This window comes from Podarcis erhardii, assembly GCF_964252035.2.
Source record: "Podarcis erhardii genome assembly, chromosome: 7".
Lineage (NCBI taxonomy): Eukaryota > Metazoa > Chordata > Lepidosauria > Squamata > Lacertidae > Podarcis > Podarcis erhardii.
In genome coordinates, this window is record NC_138511.1 from 7,935,889 (window position 1) to 7,954,018 (window position 18,130).

General features: G+C 45.9%; 1 protein-coding gene across 5 annotated transcripts in view; it reads right to left on the reverse strand.

Moving 5' to 3' along the window:
* Positions 1-18,130, reverse strand: part of DMTN (dematin actin binding protein) — a 77,840-nt gene that overhangs the window by 24,703 nt on the left and 35,007 nt on the right. For all 5 annotated transcript variants that reach the window (XM_081868501.1, XM_081868502.1, XM_081868499.1 and 2 more), the window contains exons 2-3: positions 16,163-16,223; positions 12,733-12,789 (exon numbers count right to left, since the gene is read on the reverse strand). In XM_081868501.1, coding sequence (XP_081724627.1) covers positions 12,733-12,750 — 18 coding nt within the window. In that variant the 5' untranslated portion in view covers positions 12,751-12,789; positions 16,163-16,223. The remainder of the gene's footprint in view (positions 1-12,732; positions 12,790-16,162; positions 16,224-18,130) is intronic.

Consider the following 18,130-nt stretch of genomic DNA (forward strand, 5'->3'; position numbering starts at 1 on the left):
CCTGAGGCATAGGGAGGAGGAAGAGGAGAAGGGGAACCCCAGTTGTGGCTCATGGGGTGCCTTTTAGCCCCCCAAATATTGCTGATTATAGGTGGCGGCTGCCCCAATGCCAAAAGGGAAGGGACTCTCTACTTTGGGGACTCCATGAAGGGGTAGCCTCTCTACTTTGGGGACTCCACGAAGGGGTAGCCTCTCTACTTTGGGGACTCCATGAAGGGGTAGCCTCTCTACTTTGGGGACTCCACGAAGGGGTAGCCTTCTTCCTCTTTTTCCACCTGTATTTATGGAAAAGCAGGGTGGGAGGTTTCTATTGTGGAGGCTTGTGGGCAACGATTCATGTTCCCTCCCCAGGTAACGGCAGAAGGTATTGACCTCCCCATAAGATGCTCGGAAATTCTAATTTTTGTCCTCACTGCTGTTGAGTTTTGTTCCGTTTTTGATGGAACTGTTAATCTACTGATCAATCTGTGCTTGTACAGTGGTACCTCGGGTTACATACGCTTCAGGTTACATACACTTCAGGTTACAGACTCTGCTAACCCAGAAATAGTACCTCGGGTTAAGAACTTTGCTTCAGGATGAGAACAGAAATTGTGCTCCGGTGGCGCGGCGGCAGCAGGAGGCCCCATTAGCTAAAGTGGTACTTCAGGTTAAGAACAGTTTCAGGTTAAGAACAGACCTCTGGAACGAATTAAGTACTTAACCCGAGGTACCACTGTATATTGTTTTCCTGCATATTTGTATTGTTATTTCATTTCATTTCTCTGGGCTGTGGGGTTAAAATATTCAATGAAGATCATTTTCTTCGCCGTTCCAGACTTTGGACTCCCATGAAACTTCCAAGGTTGGGGGGGGGCTAATTTCACTGATGGGGTGTTAAAAATAGGTCAGTTCGGCTGCAGAAGCACCAGCACAGGGGGACATCATCACAACACACAAAGAAACAGGCCAAGCACAATCTGCTCGGCTTCCCTCCAACTTCCAACAACAGAGACCAGGGTGGGGGCAGCAAAGGAAATTCCTGTGATGTATAATGAAGGGGAAAGAGGAGGAAGAAGGGAAGGGGTGTCTGTTATCAGAGGCCAAAAGGAGAATTTTGCAAGGGGAGGAAAGGTTAAAAATTTGTGTGTGTGTAAATTCATGTCAAATGTGCAGAACTCTATGGAAAAAATGTTGGGAGGCTAAAAGGGAACTCCTAATAAAATGTTTCTGTTCCAGACACTGGAGAGACCTGTCAGGAGTAAGCATGGGCCAATGGTACCAAATAGTATGGGAAACAGCCTTACTAGAAAAATTAACCAATAAACTGAAACTGACACGGGGACAAATAGAAGAAGACGCCTTCTTTGTCACATACACAGCCAACAAGACAACAACAAAAATCCACCAACAGCATACAAATCAATATGGCTAACCTGATCCAAAACACCCACCCACCCCACTCACACATGAAAACAAAGACCACCACGGCCAACCACAAATGAACAGCCACACCCTAGGCCAACGCCAACCTCTCTCAACACCAAAGGAACACAAGCGAACAGCAGAGAACCTGCACAAGCGACATCGACACAAAACCCTACATACATTAAGCAAAATAGAAACATCCCCCTTTTCTTCCTAATGTCTCAACAAATGAAACTGGTTTGTAAAAATGTTACATGGGGGGGGGGGAATACGAAAGAGAGATATTGCAAACACTTTTGTAAATCAAGAAAATCTTTAATAATAATAATAAAGTTACAGATAGGTAGCCGTGTTGGTCTGCCATAGTCAAAACAAAAAATTCCTTCCAGTAGCACCTTAAAGACCAACTAAGTTAGTTCTAGGTATGAGCTTTCGTGTGCATGCACACTTCTTCAGATACACTGAAACAGAAGTCACCAGACCCTTCTATATAGTGAGAAGGTGGGGAGGGGTATTACTCAGAAGGGTGGTGGGAATGGGTGATTGGCAGATAGCTGTGATGAGCCTGTTGACGACTCTTAACGACTCATTGCAGTCGTTAAGAGTCGTCAACAGGCTCATCACAGCTATCTGCCAATCACCCATTCCCACCACCCTCCTTCTCACTATATAGAAGGGTCTGGTGACTTCTGTCTCAGTGTATCTGAAGAAGTGTGCATGCACACGAAAGCTCATACCTAGAACTAACTTAGTTGGTCTTTAAGGTGCTACTGGACGGAATTTTTTGTTTTAATAATACTAAAATATGTAGTAAAACGTTTCTTTTCAGTGACACAAAAGGAAGTCCTTCATGCAGTGCATGGTTAAACTATGGAACTCCCTGCCACTGGAGGCAGTGATGGCCACCAGTCTAGAGGGCTTTAAAAGAGGATTAGACAAATTCATGGAGGAGAGCGCTATCGATATCTACTAGCTAGGATGACTGCTCTGCACCCACAATTCGAGGCAGCAATGCTTCTGAAGACCAGAGGATTGAAACTACAAGAGAGGCCAACACTCTTTATGTGGGATGTAAACACAGGAGCAGTCAATGACAACATTCCTAGAGTGTACATGTTAGAACATGGGGAGGGATGTCTGTCCAGCAAGCAGGTAAACTTCCTGGGGACGGACTTCCTCCGCATGTGACCAGAGGTGGGTGTGGCCTCACCTGTGCAGGTAATGATAAAAGCACAGGGCAGGCAGCCACTCTTGTCTCTTCCCTCTTGCCTCTTGCCTCTTGCCTCTCTGCCATCTTCATCTTCTGAAGGAGCAACATGCCCTCTTGGCTCCCAGCCAAGAGAGGACAGTACTATCTTGCTACAAGATAGATTCTAACTGCATGTAACCTTTTTAAGCCTGCCTACCTTCTGGGATCATATTGTGAACAGAACGTGAGTAAACTCTTTTATACTTTTATAAAGACTGTGTCGTGTCTTGTATTTTAAGAGGGAACAAAGGGGAAATTACCAGAGTAATTATTATAGAGGTTCTAGCGAACCTGTGCAAGCGTTACCGTTGCGAACTTAAAGGGGAATGTCTATAAACTCTGCTGATATTTTGGGAACTTGTTAGCACAAGTTGGATAAGGATATAATTAGTCAATATATCCTCTCCTGCACCCCAGAACATTCCCACAAAGGGTTATGGGCCCAGTATTGTATATTTCTGCGTATTTTTGAAGGATTGCATTGGATTGTGATTTTGAGTTGAGTAGTATTTTTCTGAGTTAACTTCCTGGTAAGCACATGGTCCTTTGTTCCATTGTGCAGTGGGGATTAAGCACCCCCCCCCTTCCCTCAGAGTTCACAGTGACCCAAGGCAGTGAAGAATTGTTTTGAATTTTGAGATTTTTGAGATTTTGATTTTAAAATTTTGAGAAATTTTGAAATTTTGAAGAATTTTTCAAATTTTTGGATTTTAAGATGGCTAGAGCAGCTTTTGATAGTGATGCAAAGCTAGGAATGCCTGTGCTGAATGAACACAATTTCATACACTGGAAGCAGCGCTTGATAGCATGTTTAGATTATAAGCACATTTTGGAAGCTTTAAACCCTCAACCTACGGGATCGTCTGAGGAAGCTTTAGCCAAGATAAGTGCTTGGAAACGCATGAACAGCGAAGCTAGACACATAATTTTGAGTGGACTTCGTGATGAGCAGCTATCATTAATAAATAGTACAGATGATGCATCTCAAATCTTAAGAGATATTGAGCGCGTGTATGGAGAATCTAGCATAAACTGCTTCAGAAACTTGGTGTGTAAATTAACCAGAGTGAGGATGAATTCAAAACAGGAATTCACAGAGCACATCAACAAGTTTACTGAGATTATTCAGAGAATTGATTTGACTCCCAAAGCTTTTGATGAAGATACAAAGATAGCATTTTTGTTGTCATCACTTGGACCACGCTTTAGCGCATTTGTAAGTTTGATGGATCATAGACAAGGTCTGACTTTTAAAGACTTGATTGGTTATTTAAAAGAAGAATGCAGAGATAGAGCTGAATCTCCAGTGAGAAATGCTAGAAGCAAGGACAGCAGTTATGCATCTAGGCAATGTACAAAGTCCAAAGAGATGCCTAAGAAAGTGATTTGTTTCAACTGTAACAAAGAAGGACACATTGCAAAGAATTGCAGGGCTCCTAAAGCCAAGAAACCCCACCCCTTTCAGCCAAAAGGAGAAAAGAAGGGGAAATGCGAATGCACATGGCTACTGCAAGAAAGGAATTTAGCTGTCCAGAATCGTGAAAATAAACGTAATAAATGGATTTTAGATTCAGGTGCCAGTTCACATTTTTCATATAAAAAGGACTATTTTAATGAGATAAATGATGAAGAAGGATCTGAAATTGAAATTGCAGATGGCAACATTGTTAAAGCAAAAGGTGCAGGTTCCATGAATCTGAAATGCAATATAAACAATGAATGCATTGAGAACACAATCTCTAGAGTTTTGTATGTTCCAGAGCTGAGCTGCAATTTAATCAGCGTGTCCACATTGGACAAGAAAGGTTTCCAGATCACATTTGGAAATGGAGAATGCAAGGTGACTAGAAATGGCAAAGTGTTTGCTCAAGCAGAGCTAATCAATGGTGTATATGAGCTTGATCTTTCAGAGAATCAGTCTGCAAAAGTGGCACATTCCAGCCAGAAGGATGAAGCAGATCTGGACCTGTGGCACAGAAGGCTTGGACATAGAGACACCAACGTCATTCTGGATCTACAGAAAAGAGATCTTGTAAGAGGTTTGCAGGTAAAGCAGAGCAACAAAGCTCCAGCAAAGTGCATAAGCTGTATTACTGAGAAGGCTGTAAAACCTTCATTTCCACGTTGTGCAGAACAAAGAAGCAACAAAGTGCTTGACATAGTGCACACTGACATATGTGGACCCATGAATGTTCCCTCACTGGGAAAGAATAGATATATTTTAATATTTCTGGATGACTTTTCAAGATTTTGTGTTGTGTATTTCCTCAAAGAGAAGAGTGAGACAGTGGACAAGTTCCAGGAATACATTGCCATGGTCAAGAGCAAATTCCAGAGAGCTCCAGCTGTGCTAATGAGCGACAATGGAGGTGAGTACTGCTCAAATGAAATGCAGGCTCTCCTGGCCAAGGAAGGAATTGCACACGTAACCACAATTCCTTACACACCACAGCAGAATGCCATAGCTGAGAGAAAGTTTAGGTCCATTATGGACATGACAAGGTGCATGCTAAAGGATGCATGTTTGCCACAGAAGCTGTGGGCCGAAGGAGTGTACACGTCGGTCTATTTGCAGAATAGACTGCCAACTAAAGGTGCAGAGCGCACACCATTTGAACTTTGGCATGGGAAAGCTCCCAATCTGTCGCACATACGTGTGTTTGGAAGTCCGTGTTACTTCCACGTGCCCAAGGAACACAGACACAAGCTTGACTCCAGGGCAAAAGCAGGTATCCTTGTGGGATATGCCTCTGGAGGCAAAGGATACAGAATTATGGACTTACAAACTGGTAAGACAAATGCATACCATGCGGTTTATGTTGATGAATATGGAAAGGTAGACACTAAGAACACTGTTGTGGATTCTTCAGATGAGTCAGAAAGGACTCAAGAATTTGTATATTTCCCTTTTGAGACCCCACAAAGTACTAATCTACCTTCGAGTGTTACAGCGCCCCCTACAGGCGATGCACCAGAGGACCAGAACCCTGGCGGCACCAGAGACGAAGATGAGGACTCAGATGGGGACATGCCTGCGTTGGAGGAGGATGAGGAAGCTGATGCGGTCGCAGAACCAGAGGTCAGGCGCTCGTCCAGAACCAACAAAGGTGTCCCACCATTACGGTTGTCCTACTTTGCAGGGTCGGCGTTTCCACAAGAACCTTCCACTTGGGAAGAGATACAGGAGATGCCAGCTGCAGAAGCCAGTCTCTGGAGGAAGGCCGCGCAGGAGGAGATGGATGCACTGCATCAGAACAAGACCTGGACACTCACTGAGCTGCCTCCCGCCAAAGACAGAAGATCCACGAGCTGATTGAGCACATGCAGATGCAAGACGCACATCCAGTTGCTACACCGATGGCTACTGACTTCCTGAAGAATCAGGAGGATTCGAAGCAGTTGCCAGACAACAATGACTACAGGTCGGCGATTGGTAAACTTTTGTATTTAGTTACCACATGTAGACCTGACTTAGCTAATGCTGTGGGGATTCTTAGCAGAAAAGTGAATTCTCCCACTGAGCATGATTGGGCAGGTGTAAAGAGGGTGGTGCGATATTTGAAGGGTACCATGAATTGTAAATTAAGGTTACCAGCCGTCAGAGACCCTAAGTTGGTTGGGTATACTGATGCGGATTGGGCTGGGGATAATGCTGATTATAAATCAACAAGTGGTCATGTTTTCATGTTTGGTGATGGACCTGTTTCATGGGGCAGTTATAAACAGAGCTGTGTAGCATTATCTTCCACAGAATCAGAATACGTTGCAGCAACAGAAGCCTGCAGAGAGATCGCCTGGCTTGATCAACTCATAAAGGACTTTGGGTTGGTGAGAAAAGGGCCTGTCAGCTTGCTAGAGGACAATCAAAGTTGCCTGAAGCTGACGCAGAGTGAGAAGTTCCTGGCCAGAACAAAACACATTGGGGTTAAATACCACTACATACGCCAGATGATCCAGGATGGACTTGTGGAACTATCCTACTGCAGCACCCAAGAGATGACTGCTGACATCCTGACGAAACCCCTACCAAGAGAGAGTTTCCAGAATCTACGTGTCAAGCTGGGACTCTGGGTGGTTGAATAAAGTTGTTTATGTTTTGTATAATGTTGTATTGCCTGAGAAGGGGTATGTGGGATGTAAACACAGGAGCAGTCAATGACAACATTCCTAGAGTGTACATGTTAGAACATGGGGAGGGATGTCTGTCCAGCAAGCAGGTAAACTTCCTGGGGACGGACTTCCTCCGCATGTGACCAGAGGTGGGTGTGGCCTCACCTGTGCAGGTAATGATAAAAGCACAGGGCAGGCAGCCACTCTTGTCTCTTCCCTCTTGCCTCTTGCCTCTTGCCTCTCTGCCATCTTCATCTTCTGAAGGAGCAACATGCCCTCTTGGCTCCCAGCCAAGAGAGGACAGTACTATCTTGCTACAAGATAGATTCTAACTGCATGTAACCTTTTAAGCCTGCCTACCTTCTGGGATCATATTGTGAACAGAACGTGAGTAAACTCTTTTATACTTTTATAAAGACTGTGTCGTGTCTTGTATTTTAAGAGGGAACAAAGGGGAAATTACCAGAGTAATTATTATAGAGGTTCTAGCGAACCTGTGCAAGCGTTACCGTTGCGAACTTAAAGGGGAATGTCTATAAACTCTGCTGATATTTTGGGAACTTGTTAGCACAAGTTGGATAAGGATATAATTAGTCAATATATCCTCTCCTGCACCCCAGAACATTCCCACACTTTTCTTGCATCCTGCTTGCAAGGTTTCTCATGGGCGTCTGGTAAGCCAGTATGAGAACAGGATGCTGGACTAAACTTGGCCTGATCCAGCAGGTTACATGGCAGAAGATTGAGTGCAATCGCAGCTCCACCTTCCTGCATGGTTGCCAATAGATTAAAAGCTTGCATATGAGTTCATTAGGTAAAGGTAAAGGGACCCCTGACCATTAGGTCCAGTCGTGGCCGACTCTGGGGTTGCGGCGCTCATCTCGCTTTATTGGCCGAGGGAGCCGGCATACAGCTTCTGGGTCATGTGGTCAGCATGACTAAGCCGCTTCTGGTGAACCAGAGCAGCACACGGAAATGCCGTTTACCTTCCCTCCAGAGTGGTACCTATTTATCCACTTGCACTTCATGCTTTCAAACTGTTAGGTTGGCAGGAGCAGGGACCGAGCAACGGGAGCTCACCCTGTCACGGGGATTCAAACCGCCGACCTTCTGATCGTCAAGTCCTAGGCTCTGTGGTTTAACCCACAGCGCCACCCATGTCCCTATGAATGCATTATTATTTTTTAATTTTAAAAAATCCGCTTTTGTCTTCCATACATGCACAGCAGCAGCTGCAGGAAAGAAAGTCAATGCCACTCATTGGGGTGAAACGGAAATTTGCATTGGCCATGCAGGCAGCGTATTGAAAAGCTGTTTCCAGCAAGGATTTCCTTCCAGCAGGCACAGTAAACTCTGGCTTTGTCACAAATATACATTTGTGTTCCCTCCTGCCAATCAGATGGGTTGCTGTGTGTCCCCAAAGCGCTGTTTTCTGGGCAGAGCTGCTGAATCCCAGCCCCCTTGCAAATGTGCCACCAAAGGGGACTGGAGACTGACTGATAAGATTCTTGGCTATCCAGTCGGGGACAGAAACAGAAAACCTTTCTTAGAACCGGCTAAACATCACAAAGCCGCGAGCAAGCCGGCTGCCAAGTTTCACTGCCTGGATGTTAAAAAGCAGGGTGGGGAGGGGCACACTGGAAAGCCAGTCTGTGAGATGGGGCAGTCTTTTTAAAATGTTTCAAGTGAATACCTCGTTTGGCCTACAATATAATCCTACAAAAAGAATTGCGGAATAGATTCCTTTTTTTGGATCCAAGATATCTGGCAATGCTTCATAGCAGTCAAATTACAAAACAGAATACAGTGGTACCTCGGGTCACATGCGCTTCAGGTTACAGACTCTGCTAACCCAGAAATAGTACAGTACCTCAGGTTAAGAACTTTACCTCAGGATGAGAACAGAAATTGTGCGGTGGCAGCGGGAGGCCCCATTAGCTAAAGTGGTGCTTCAGGTTAAGAACAGACCTCCAGAACAAATTAAGTACTGAACCCAAGGTACCACTGTAAAACCCTCCACATCTGACATTTGATCAGTGACTTCCATTTTAATGCAGCCTCGGTCATTTATTTCCTTCCTTCGGCAGCAAGGCCAAGACTCGCTGCCCGCGGTAGCAGGGGGCTGGACTAGATGTCCCTCAGGGTCCCTCCCAACTATTCTATGCATCGCCCCCCAAAAGAGGACACCCATTTATGTAGGCTAATTTGTAAGTGTAAGTGCAAAACTATAAATAAGTACTATGGCCGAGAGAAAACTGAAGGGGCATCGCCTCACCGTAGTGGAAAAGACTGTGACCTCTTTTAACTAGTTGTTTATCGCTTTGAAATCTGATGGGAGAGCGTTCCACAGGGCAGGCGCCACTACCAAGAAGGCCCTCTGCTTGGTTCCCTGTAACTTGGCCTCTCGCAGTGAGGGAACCGCCAGAAGGCCCTCAGCGCTGGACCTCAGTGTCCGGGCAGAACGATGGGGGAGGAGAAACTCCTTCGGGTATACTGGGATGAGGCCGTTTAGGGTTTTAAAGGTCAGCACCAACACTTTGAATTGTGCTCGGAAACGTACTGGGAGCCAATGTAGGTCTTTCAAGACCGGTGTTATGTGGTCTCGGCGGCCGCTCCCAGTCACCAGTCTAGCTGCCGCATTCTGGATTAGTTGTAGTTTCCGGGTCACCTTCAAAGGTAGCCCCACGTAGAGCGCATTGCAGTAGTCCAAGCGGGAGATAACCAGAGCATGCACCACTCTGGCGAGGCAGTCTGCAGGCAGGTAGGGTCTCAGCCTACGTACCAGATGGAGCTGGTAAACATATATAGCATATATTAACACAAATAACAGTGACAATTTGTTGTTGACAAAGGACAGCTGAAGATTTAAAGGGACCCATCACCAGTAGCTTAGGGCTTCATCAAACCTAAATCCATCCCTGGTGGTGATTCCTGCATTGCAGAGATTTGGAATAAATGAACCTTGGTCATTTTATAATTCCATCTGCTGTCCAAGTGCTGCTTCCTGCGAATGAGGAACTTTACGTGTTGCCCCTGCCCCTCCACAAACACATACAGCTTCTCTCCCTTCTTTGGGTCATCTTCAAACTGAGCTTTTACCTGACAGTCCTCCAAACAGAGGACTGTCCTCTGTCCCAAAGGACACACAGCCCCTGTATTTCTGCCTCACATCATTCTGCAGTCAGATTTTATTCCAACATGACAAACAGATAATTGCCTTTTCTTCCCCGAAGAGAGCTTGTTTCACAATTGCAGTCCCCACAGATGCTGGAGCCTGTTCCCTAACAATATAAGCCACACCTCACACCTCCCAACCCTTAAGCAGGTGTTCCTTTATTACCCCTGGGGGTTTGTGATTATTATCATCATTGCAAGTATTAATCTTGCGGCAGTTATCAAACTTCCTCCGAGATCTGTGAACATTCTCCTTACAGCATCCTCAATGTAACCTAACAGAAGCCCTCCTGGACCACCAGAAAATCATGGAGTATAGAGGGGGTTTTTTGCAGTGCCTGGCTGATTTATAAAAATACATCTGCAGTGATACCAACCTCTTCGACAGCTCCAAGATTCTGCATAATTTTTCCTTTTTTCCCTAGTCTGTCACAGAGAAGTGGGAAGAAGGCTTAGCAAGTGTCCCTGCTGGACTGAGCTTTTCAGTGTCCACAGAATCATGGAAAGGTGGAACTGGAAGGGATCCCAAAAGTGATCAAGTCCAAACCCCTGCGATGCAGGAATGAAGTTGCCATCTATTGTAATCCTGTCAGCCTGTGCCTGAATGAGCCAATCTGACCCCATTTCTAAAGGGACAGAGTTGCCTTTGCTTCACACCAGACATGGAATGTGTTTCAGTGCTGGCTCTGTATGTCCTACCGCCTTAAACTGGTGCCCCCACCCAAATGTCCTGGCTAAGCTTCCTATGAATATACAGCCAAAACTGGAGTTAGTAGCCAGCCTGACTCCATGCTTTGTTTTCTGCCACTCACTTGCTGATTATCTCAGCCATGGCAAACATTTCAAGGTATAAGTTTATTTTTCTCTTTTCCCTTACTCCACTGCAATTCTACAGCCTTTTGTGTTTGTCAATAAGCCTATCTTCTTGATCACAGAAACCTGATCTGGGAGTATTTTAGCTGATCCTTTCTTCACGTTTTCATCTTTTTAGCCAAGCTAACCATTATCATTTATCATTAACTAACAATTTTCCAGGGACGCGGGTGGCGCTGTGAGTTAAACCACAGAGCCTAGGGCTTGCCGATCTGAAGGTCAGTGGTTCGAATCCCCGCGACGAGGTGAGTTCCCGTTGCTCAGTCCCTGCTACTGCCCACCTAGCAGTTCGAAAGCACAGCAAAGTGCAAGTAGATAAATAGGTACCACTCCGGCAGGGAAGAAAACAGCATTTCCATGCGCTGCTCTGTTTCGCCAGAAGTGGCTTAGTCATGCTGGCCACATGACCCAGAAAAACTGTCTGCGGACAAACGCCGGCTCCCTCAGCCTATAGAGCGAGATGAGCGCCACAACCCCAGAGTCGTCCGCAACAGGACCTAACGGTCCTGTTTACCTTTACCTTTACCTGTTTACCTTTACCTTTACCTTTACCAAGAGAGCACACGGCAGTCTTTGCCAGCTATGTTGGCTGGGGCTGATGGGAGCTGCCATTCACAACATCTGGAGGGCACCAGGTTGGGGAAGGATGGAGCGAGCTAAGCCTCAAGGGGTGTTGGGTGGCTGGAGACTGGGACGCTCCATGCATCAGCCATCTCCCCCCTTTAATGCACCCTCCTGCGTGTGAATTCTGGAGTGAATTTAATCTCAGCAAAGACACTGGAGCCTCTGATCAAATTCAGTTCATCAGGTGAAATCACAGACTTCTGGGATGTCACTAACATGCCACTTAAAAAAAAAAAATCCCTTCATCGACTTGATAAAATATCAACAGAGGGTGTTGGCTCTTTCTTCCAAAAATATTTCCAAATGGGTGTTGGAATCTGTTTTACTAGAACTGCTCCCCCAGTTTGCATATTTCTGCTGAGCAGAACAGAAACCCACTGATCATTCTGCAAATATGCTACAGCCTACCGTTTGAAGGACATGAATCCTGCCAACAGGGTTTTCAAATTTCACAGAGTCTGAAGGGACCTTGCAGGCCACCCTATTCAACTACCCTGCTCAATACAGGAAAATAGAGAAGGAGATTTAGCGCCATTTAATTAGATCCCTGGTCACAACACAGCCCTCCCTGTAGTGCTGTAACTCAGCTTCTCATTTGCAGGTACTGAAAGAACCTGATGGGTGGACTGATTATTACATTCAGTGAAGTTAAAGAGAAGATTAATACAGAGCAAGCAACCCATTTCCCCTCACTCAACCTTGTAACCACATGTTTCCCTCACAAAGGGACTTTAAAGCCCTAAATGGCCTCGGTCCAGTATACCTGAAGGAGCATCTCCACCCCCATTGTTCAGCCGGCGTTCCACAGGGAGGACGCCACTTCCGAGAAGGCCCTCTGCCTGGTTCCCTGTAACCTCACTTCTCGCAATGAGGGAACCTCCAGAAGGCCCTCAGAGCTGGATCTCAGTGTCCGGGCGGAACGATGGGGGTGGAGGCGCTCCTTCAGGTATATTGGACCGAGGCCATTTAGGGCTTTAAAGGTCAGCACCAACACTTTGAATTGTGCTCAGAAACGTACTGGGAGCCAATGCAGATCTCTCAGGACCGGTGTTATGTGGTCCTGGTGGCCACTCCCAGTCACCAGTCTACCTGCTGCACTCTGGATTAGTTGTAGTTTCCGGGTCACCTTCAAAGGTAGCCCCACGTAGAGTGCATTGCAGTAGTCCAAGCGGGAGATAACCAGAGCATGCACCACTCTGGCCAGACAGATCCCCTCCTCACCCCATAATGAGAGCCCCACAGAACCCATGGAACCTGTTTCCCAGGGCAGGCCCAGACCAGACCAGCTCGGTTACCTTCTGTAGTTTCTCCATTCAGTCTCCTGCTTGAGGGTCCAACTCATTCACCAAGTCCTGTCGAAGGAGAAGGAGGCAGGTTACATTAGAAGGAGCAGATTCTCACAGGGCCAGTTTCTCCAGAAGTGCCTTCCTCAACTGGGTGCCTTCTAGATGTTTTGAACCAACTCTTATCTCTCCCAGACAGCAGGGCCTTGATGCTATCAGCCCCACAGCATCGTACGGGGCTGTTGGGAGTTGAAGTCCAAAACAGCCTGTCCTATAAGGTTCCTCTTGTCATCACTTTGGAACAGCCAAGGGGAGCAGTCTGCCTCCATCCCACCCTCGTCTGACTGACAGGTCACATCCTGGGAAATCACAGCCAAGCAGGCAGCAGCTGCAATCTCTCGGCCTCATTTTCCCATCGGTAAAATGGAATGGCAGTGACTTTCCCGAGTTATTCAGAATTCTACTGGGAAAATGAACGGGATAAAAAGAGAACCACGTTCACCACTTTGAGCTTGTGGATAAAAAGGCGGGATGGAAATGGAAGAAATAAATAACAAATTAATAAAAGGCTCCATGTGGATTAAAGGCGATGCAAAAGCTATGAATGACATGCAGACCTCCTCTCTCTCTTTCTCTGTTAAAGCATCCTAAAAAGGGGTTGCCATATAGCACATTTTGCATTACTCTACTCCCATCGTTCTGCCCGGACGTTGAGGTCCAGCGCCAAGGGCTTTCTGGCGGTTCCCTCACTGTGAGAAGCAAACCTAGAGGGAACCGGGCAGAGGGCCTTCTCAGTAGTGGCACCTGCCCTGTGGAACGCCCTCCCATCAGATGTCAAAGAGATAAACAACTACCTGACATTTAGAAGACATCTGAAGGCAGCCCTGTTCAGGGAAGTTTTTAATGTGTGACATTTTAATGCATTTTTTATCTTTGTTGGAAGCCGCCCAGAGTGGCTGGGGAAACTCAGCCAGATGGGCGGGATATAAATAAATTATTATTATTATTATTATTGACCATCATGAATATTTAAAGGGACACTGTCCGGCTGAAGGCTCCTGATCATTTGACAATGAGGCAAAAAGCAAAGCTGGCTGGATACTCTGGCCGCATCCAGTTTTCTCATGGCCGTGTTTCCTCCCTCCCTCCCTCCCTAAATGTGCTTCATCTTTCCAGGCCCTTTGACTCCTTGACAAATTGGAGGAAAGGCAACGAGTCACGGCACAGAGAAAGTAGGTAGGGAAGAGGTTTCTTCCCTCTCTCCTAATGCTAGAACTGGTGGGATAAAAACAAAACATTTCTTCACACAGCAGTGACAGCACCCAGTTAAACTATGGAACTCCCTCCCACTGGAGGCAGTGGGGAGAAGACTATCGATGGCCACAGTGATCCATGCGACGGTCATCTCCAGGCTTGACTACTGTAATTCGCTCTACGCGGGGCTGCCCTTGAAGCTGTCCCAGAAACTCCAGCGGGTGCAGAATGCTGCAGCGAGGCTCCTCACGGGGTCTCTGCCATGGGAGCATATTCACCCAGTGCTTTTCCAGCTGCACTGGCTCCCGGTGGAGTACAGGGTCAGATTTAAGGTACTGGTTTTGACCTTTAAAGCCCTTCACGGCCTAGGACCCTCGTACCTACGGGACTGCCTCTCCTGGTATGCCCCACGGAGGACCTTAAGGTCCATATATAGCAACACCCTAGTGGTCCCGAGCCCTAAGGAAGTTAGATTAGCTTCAACCAGAGCCAGGGCCTTTTCAACACTGGCTCCTGCCTGGTGGAACGCTCTGCCTCATGAGACCAGGGCCCTGCAGGATCTGATTTCTTTCCGCACAGGGCCTGTAAGACAGAGCTGTTCTGCCTGGCCTTTGGCTTGGAGCCAATTTGATTCCCTCCCTCTCTTTCTTTTTTCTTTTCCTTTCTCCTCCTGCGATGAGGCTGCATTTTAATATTTTAATGTTTCAATATTTTAATGTTGTATTATAATTTTGTTTTTAAGTTGCAATCATTCAACTTGTTTTTTTTTTTTTATTGCTTGTTAGCCGCCCTGAGCCCAGCCTTGGCTGGGGAGGGTGGGGTATAAATAAAAAATTATTATTATTATTATTATTATTATTATTATTATTACTACTACTAGCCAGGACGGCTATGCTCTGTCTCCACAGTTGAAGGCAGCGTTGCTGTTGTGAGTCACTTTGAAGATGATTCGGCTACAGAAAAGAGGTGTACGGATGAGGGGTCCGTCAGGAAGGCCAAGGAAGGAACCAGGCAGGCAACTCCCAACAGGACTTTTTCGCCGCCACAGTTCTGCCACGTCCAGGTCTCTATGGGCTTTGCCTTCCTACCCTATTAGGGGACTGAGGTTGCCAAGCGTGGACTGTGGGCGGCAGGTGAGGAGGGGGCGGGATAGCAGAGTGAGGGGATGTGAAGCTAATGGAAGATGAGGGGCAGATGACAGGCACATGAAAGATTCATGGCTCGGTGGCAGGGGGCTGGGAAACGGCTTGGATGGTGGGCTGGGGGTGGGGAGGGTGCAGGCTGCCATGATCTCAGGATTGCAGAGGTGAAGCTAAGAGATTCACATGGAGGTTGCCCAAGAAATACTGTTTTTGTATGCCACAACTGCAGCCAGAATTTTGTTGGCCCAAAACTGGAAACTACAAGAAGTACCAACAGTGGAAGAATGGCAGATGAAGATGATGGACTTTTCGGAGCTGGCCAACCTGACCAGAAGGAGGAGGAGTACCAAGAGGAATGGAAGAAATTCAAAGTCTATTTAACTAAATATGTTAAGATAACTTAAATAGAATTACTTGCGAGTATCAGATAGGCCTAGGATTTAAATATGTGATGTTATAGAATATTATGTCTAAAGTGAAAATGAAAAGAAAGAAAGATGTTAATTGCCTAAGTATATTTTATGTGAAAATAGTTTTGGAAAACTGTTACAATGATATACCGTATTTTTTGCTCTATACGACACACCAGACCACAAGACGCACCTAGTTTTTGGAGGAGGAAAACAAGAAAAAATATATTCTGAATCTCAGAAGCCAGAACAGCAAGAGGGATCGCTGCGCATTAAAAGCAGCGATCCCTCTTGCTGTTCTGGCTTCTGGGATAGCTGCGCAGCCTGCATTCGCTCCATAAGACCCACACACATTTCCCTTTCCTTTTTGGAGGGAAAAAGTGAGTCTTATAGAGCAAAAAATACGGTACATTGAAACTCAGCTTGGGGGAGTCAAGGAAGTCATCCAACAATGCAAACAAAGTGGAATTATTATATTTAAGATTTTTGTTTGTTTGTTTGTTTGTGTATTTGTGTTGTTTTTAAATATGGAAAACAAAAAAAAAATTGGGGGGGAAAAAGGAGATTCACATGGAGGGAGGCCGCAAAAAGCCAGCCTCTGTTAGAGATGGAGAAATAGGTGTGGGGGCCACCTACCTGCTCACCTGGCTGTTCCCATCCCTCCTGGCTTGGCTGGGACTTGGATGAGCAGCTCCTTCTGCAAGGAGAGACAACAACAAAATATAAGACAAAAAAACAAAAAAATATAATCCAGAAACAATGGAAATGTCTAAATGATTATTTATGTAAATATTGTAAGATAAGAGGTTAGAAGTTACTTGAAAGTACCAAACAGGCCTAGGACCAGAATAAGAATGAATTCTAAAAGAATATGGACTGGATTATTAAGAAAAGAGAAGAGGACAGTAAACTGAAGGAGTTAATTTCATGAGAAATATGATTTTGGAGCGCTGTTAAAAAGCGATTCAATGAAATTCAGTTGGGGGGATGGGATTTGAGGAAGTCAGTTAACAATGAAAGTTAAATTGGGTTTTAGAAGTAATAGGTGTATTATTTTTGTTTTATTTTTCTTCAGTATTGTAATGTATGTTTCTTTTTGTGTGTTATATATGATATGCTTGTGATAAATGTTGAAAATTAATTAAAAAGAATTGGAAAAATAAATAAATGATTATTTATGTAGACAAGGATTAAATGTAAGGTATCGGTTGTGTTTAGGATAGATTTATGGAAGATTTAGAAAACTTATTGATTAGAATATTTGTGTGAGATGGTATGGGGGAAATACAGAATGACAGATACAATCTTGCTTAAAATCTATATAGGAAGCGCAGTGTAAGCGATGGAAGTCAACCAATGAATTTTTTTTATTATTTTCATATTGAGATATTTGTACAATAAATTTGGAAGAAATTCTTCCAACTTCTTTTTCTCTCTTTATTTCTTCTTCTTCTTCTTTTCTCTTTTGTTCCTTTTCCCATATATATGTGCTTATTTGAAATATATATATGTATGTATGTATTTGCAATATTTTGCTGATGTTTTGTAACAGTTATGTTAAATAAATTATTTAGTTTTAAAACACACACACACACACAAAACACAAATGGGTGAGCAGCTCCAAAGCTGCCCAGCTTGTAAGCTGGGGGTAGGAAGGTCTCAGAAGTGCCTTCAGCCTCAGAGCCTGAAGCACACGGAGAAGAGGAAATTTGGGGCAGGCCCAGGTGCTTGATTCTTTCACCTGCTGAGAATGATGGAATACCTGATGGGACACCATCTTCACAAATCCATCCGTGGAGACAGAATCATAGAACTGTAAAGGTGGAAGGGAACCCCAAAGGTCATCCAATCCAACCCCCCTGAAATGCAAGAATCACAGCAAAAGAACCCCTGGCAGATGGCCAGCCAAGCTCTGTTCAAAAACCTCCAAGGAAGGAGAGTCCACCACTTCCCGAGAGAGTCCGTTCCTCTGTTGAATAGCTCACACTGTGTGATGGCCTGGGATTCCGATTCAGAGGCTGAACCAGAGGAATCCCAGCCTGCACAGGAGTCCCCGCCTCCAGGGCCGGCTGAACTGGGGCAGGGCCTTGATTCTGAAGTGCCTGCACCTGTGCCGGATCCTCAGGAGCAGGTACCAGGTGATCCCATTCTGGCTCCAGAGGTGGTTGAGGACTCAGTGCCTGCAGGTGAGTCTCCCCCTGGGCCCAGTAACCCTTCAGCCTCTCCTGAACTGCAGAGGCTCAGGGCAGAGAGGCGAAGGGAACTGGTTTCTCCCAGGAGGAGTGCTCACCTTAAGGCCAAGAGAGGCGGGTCTCCTAGGGGCTGGGACCGCCCCTGGCCTCAGAACAGATAAAGGCCAGTTGGCCCGGTCCCAGGTTGTGGGAGCAACGTCGTTGTTGAGTACCTGTTCCTGCCCGGACCCAGACCTGACTCTCCAGTGTTCCTGTTCCCGCCCGGCTTCCTGCTTCGGACCTCGCCCCGCTCCTTGTGGACTGTTTCCAGGCTAGTGACCCAGGACCGGACTTTGACTACGCCAACAGTAACCTTTCCCCCGGGACCAGCACACACTGTCAGAAAGTTCTTCCTAACTGAGCACAAATCAAA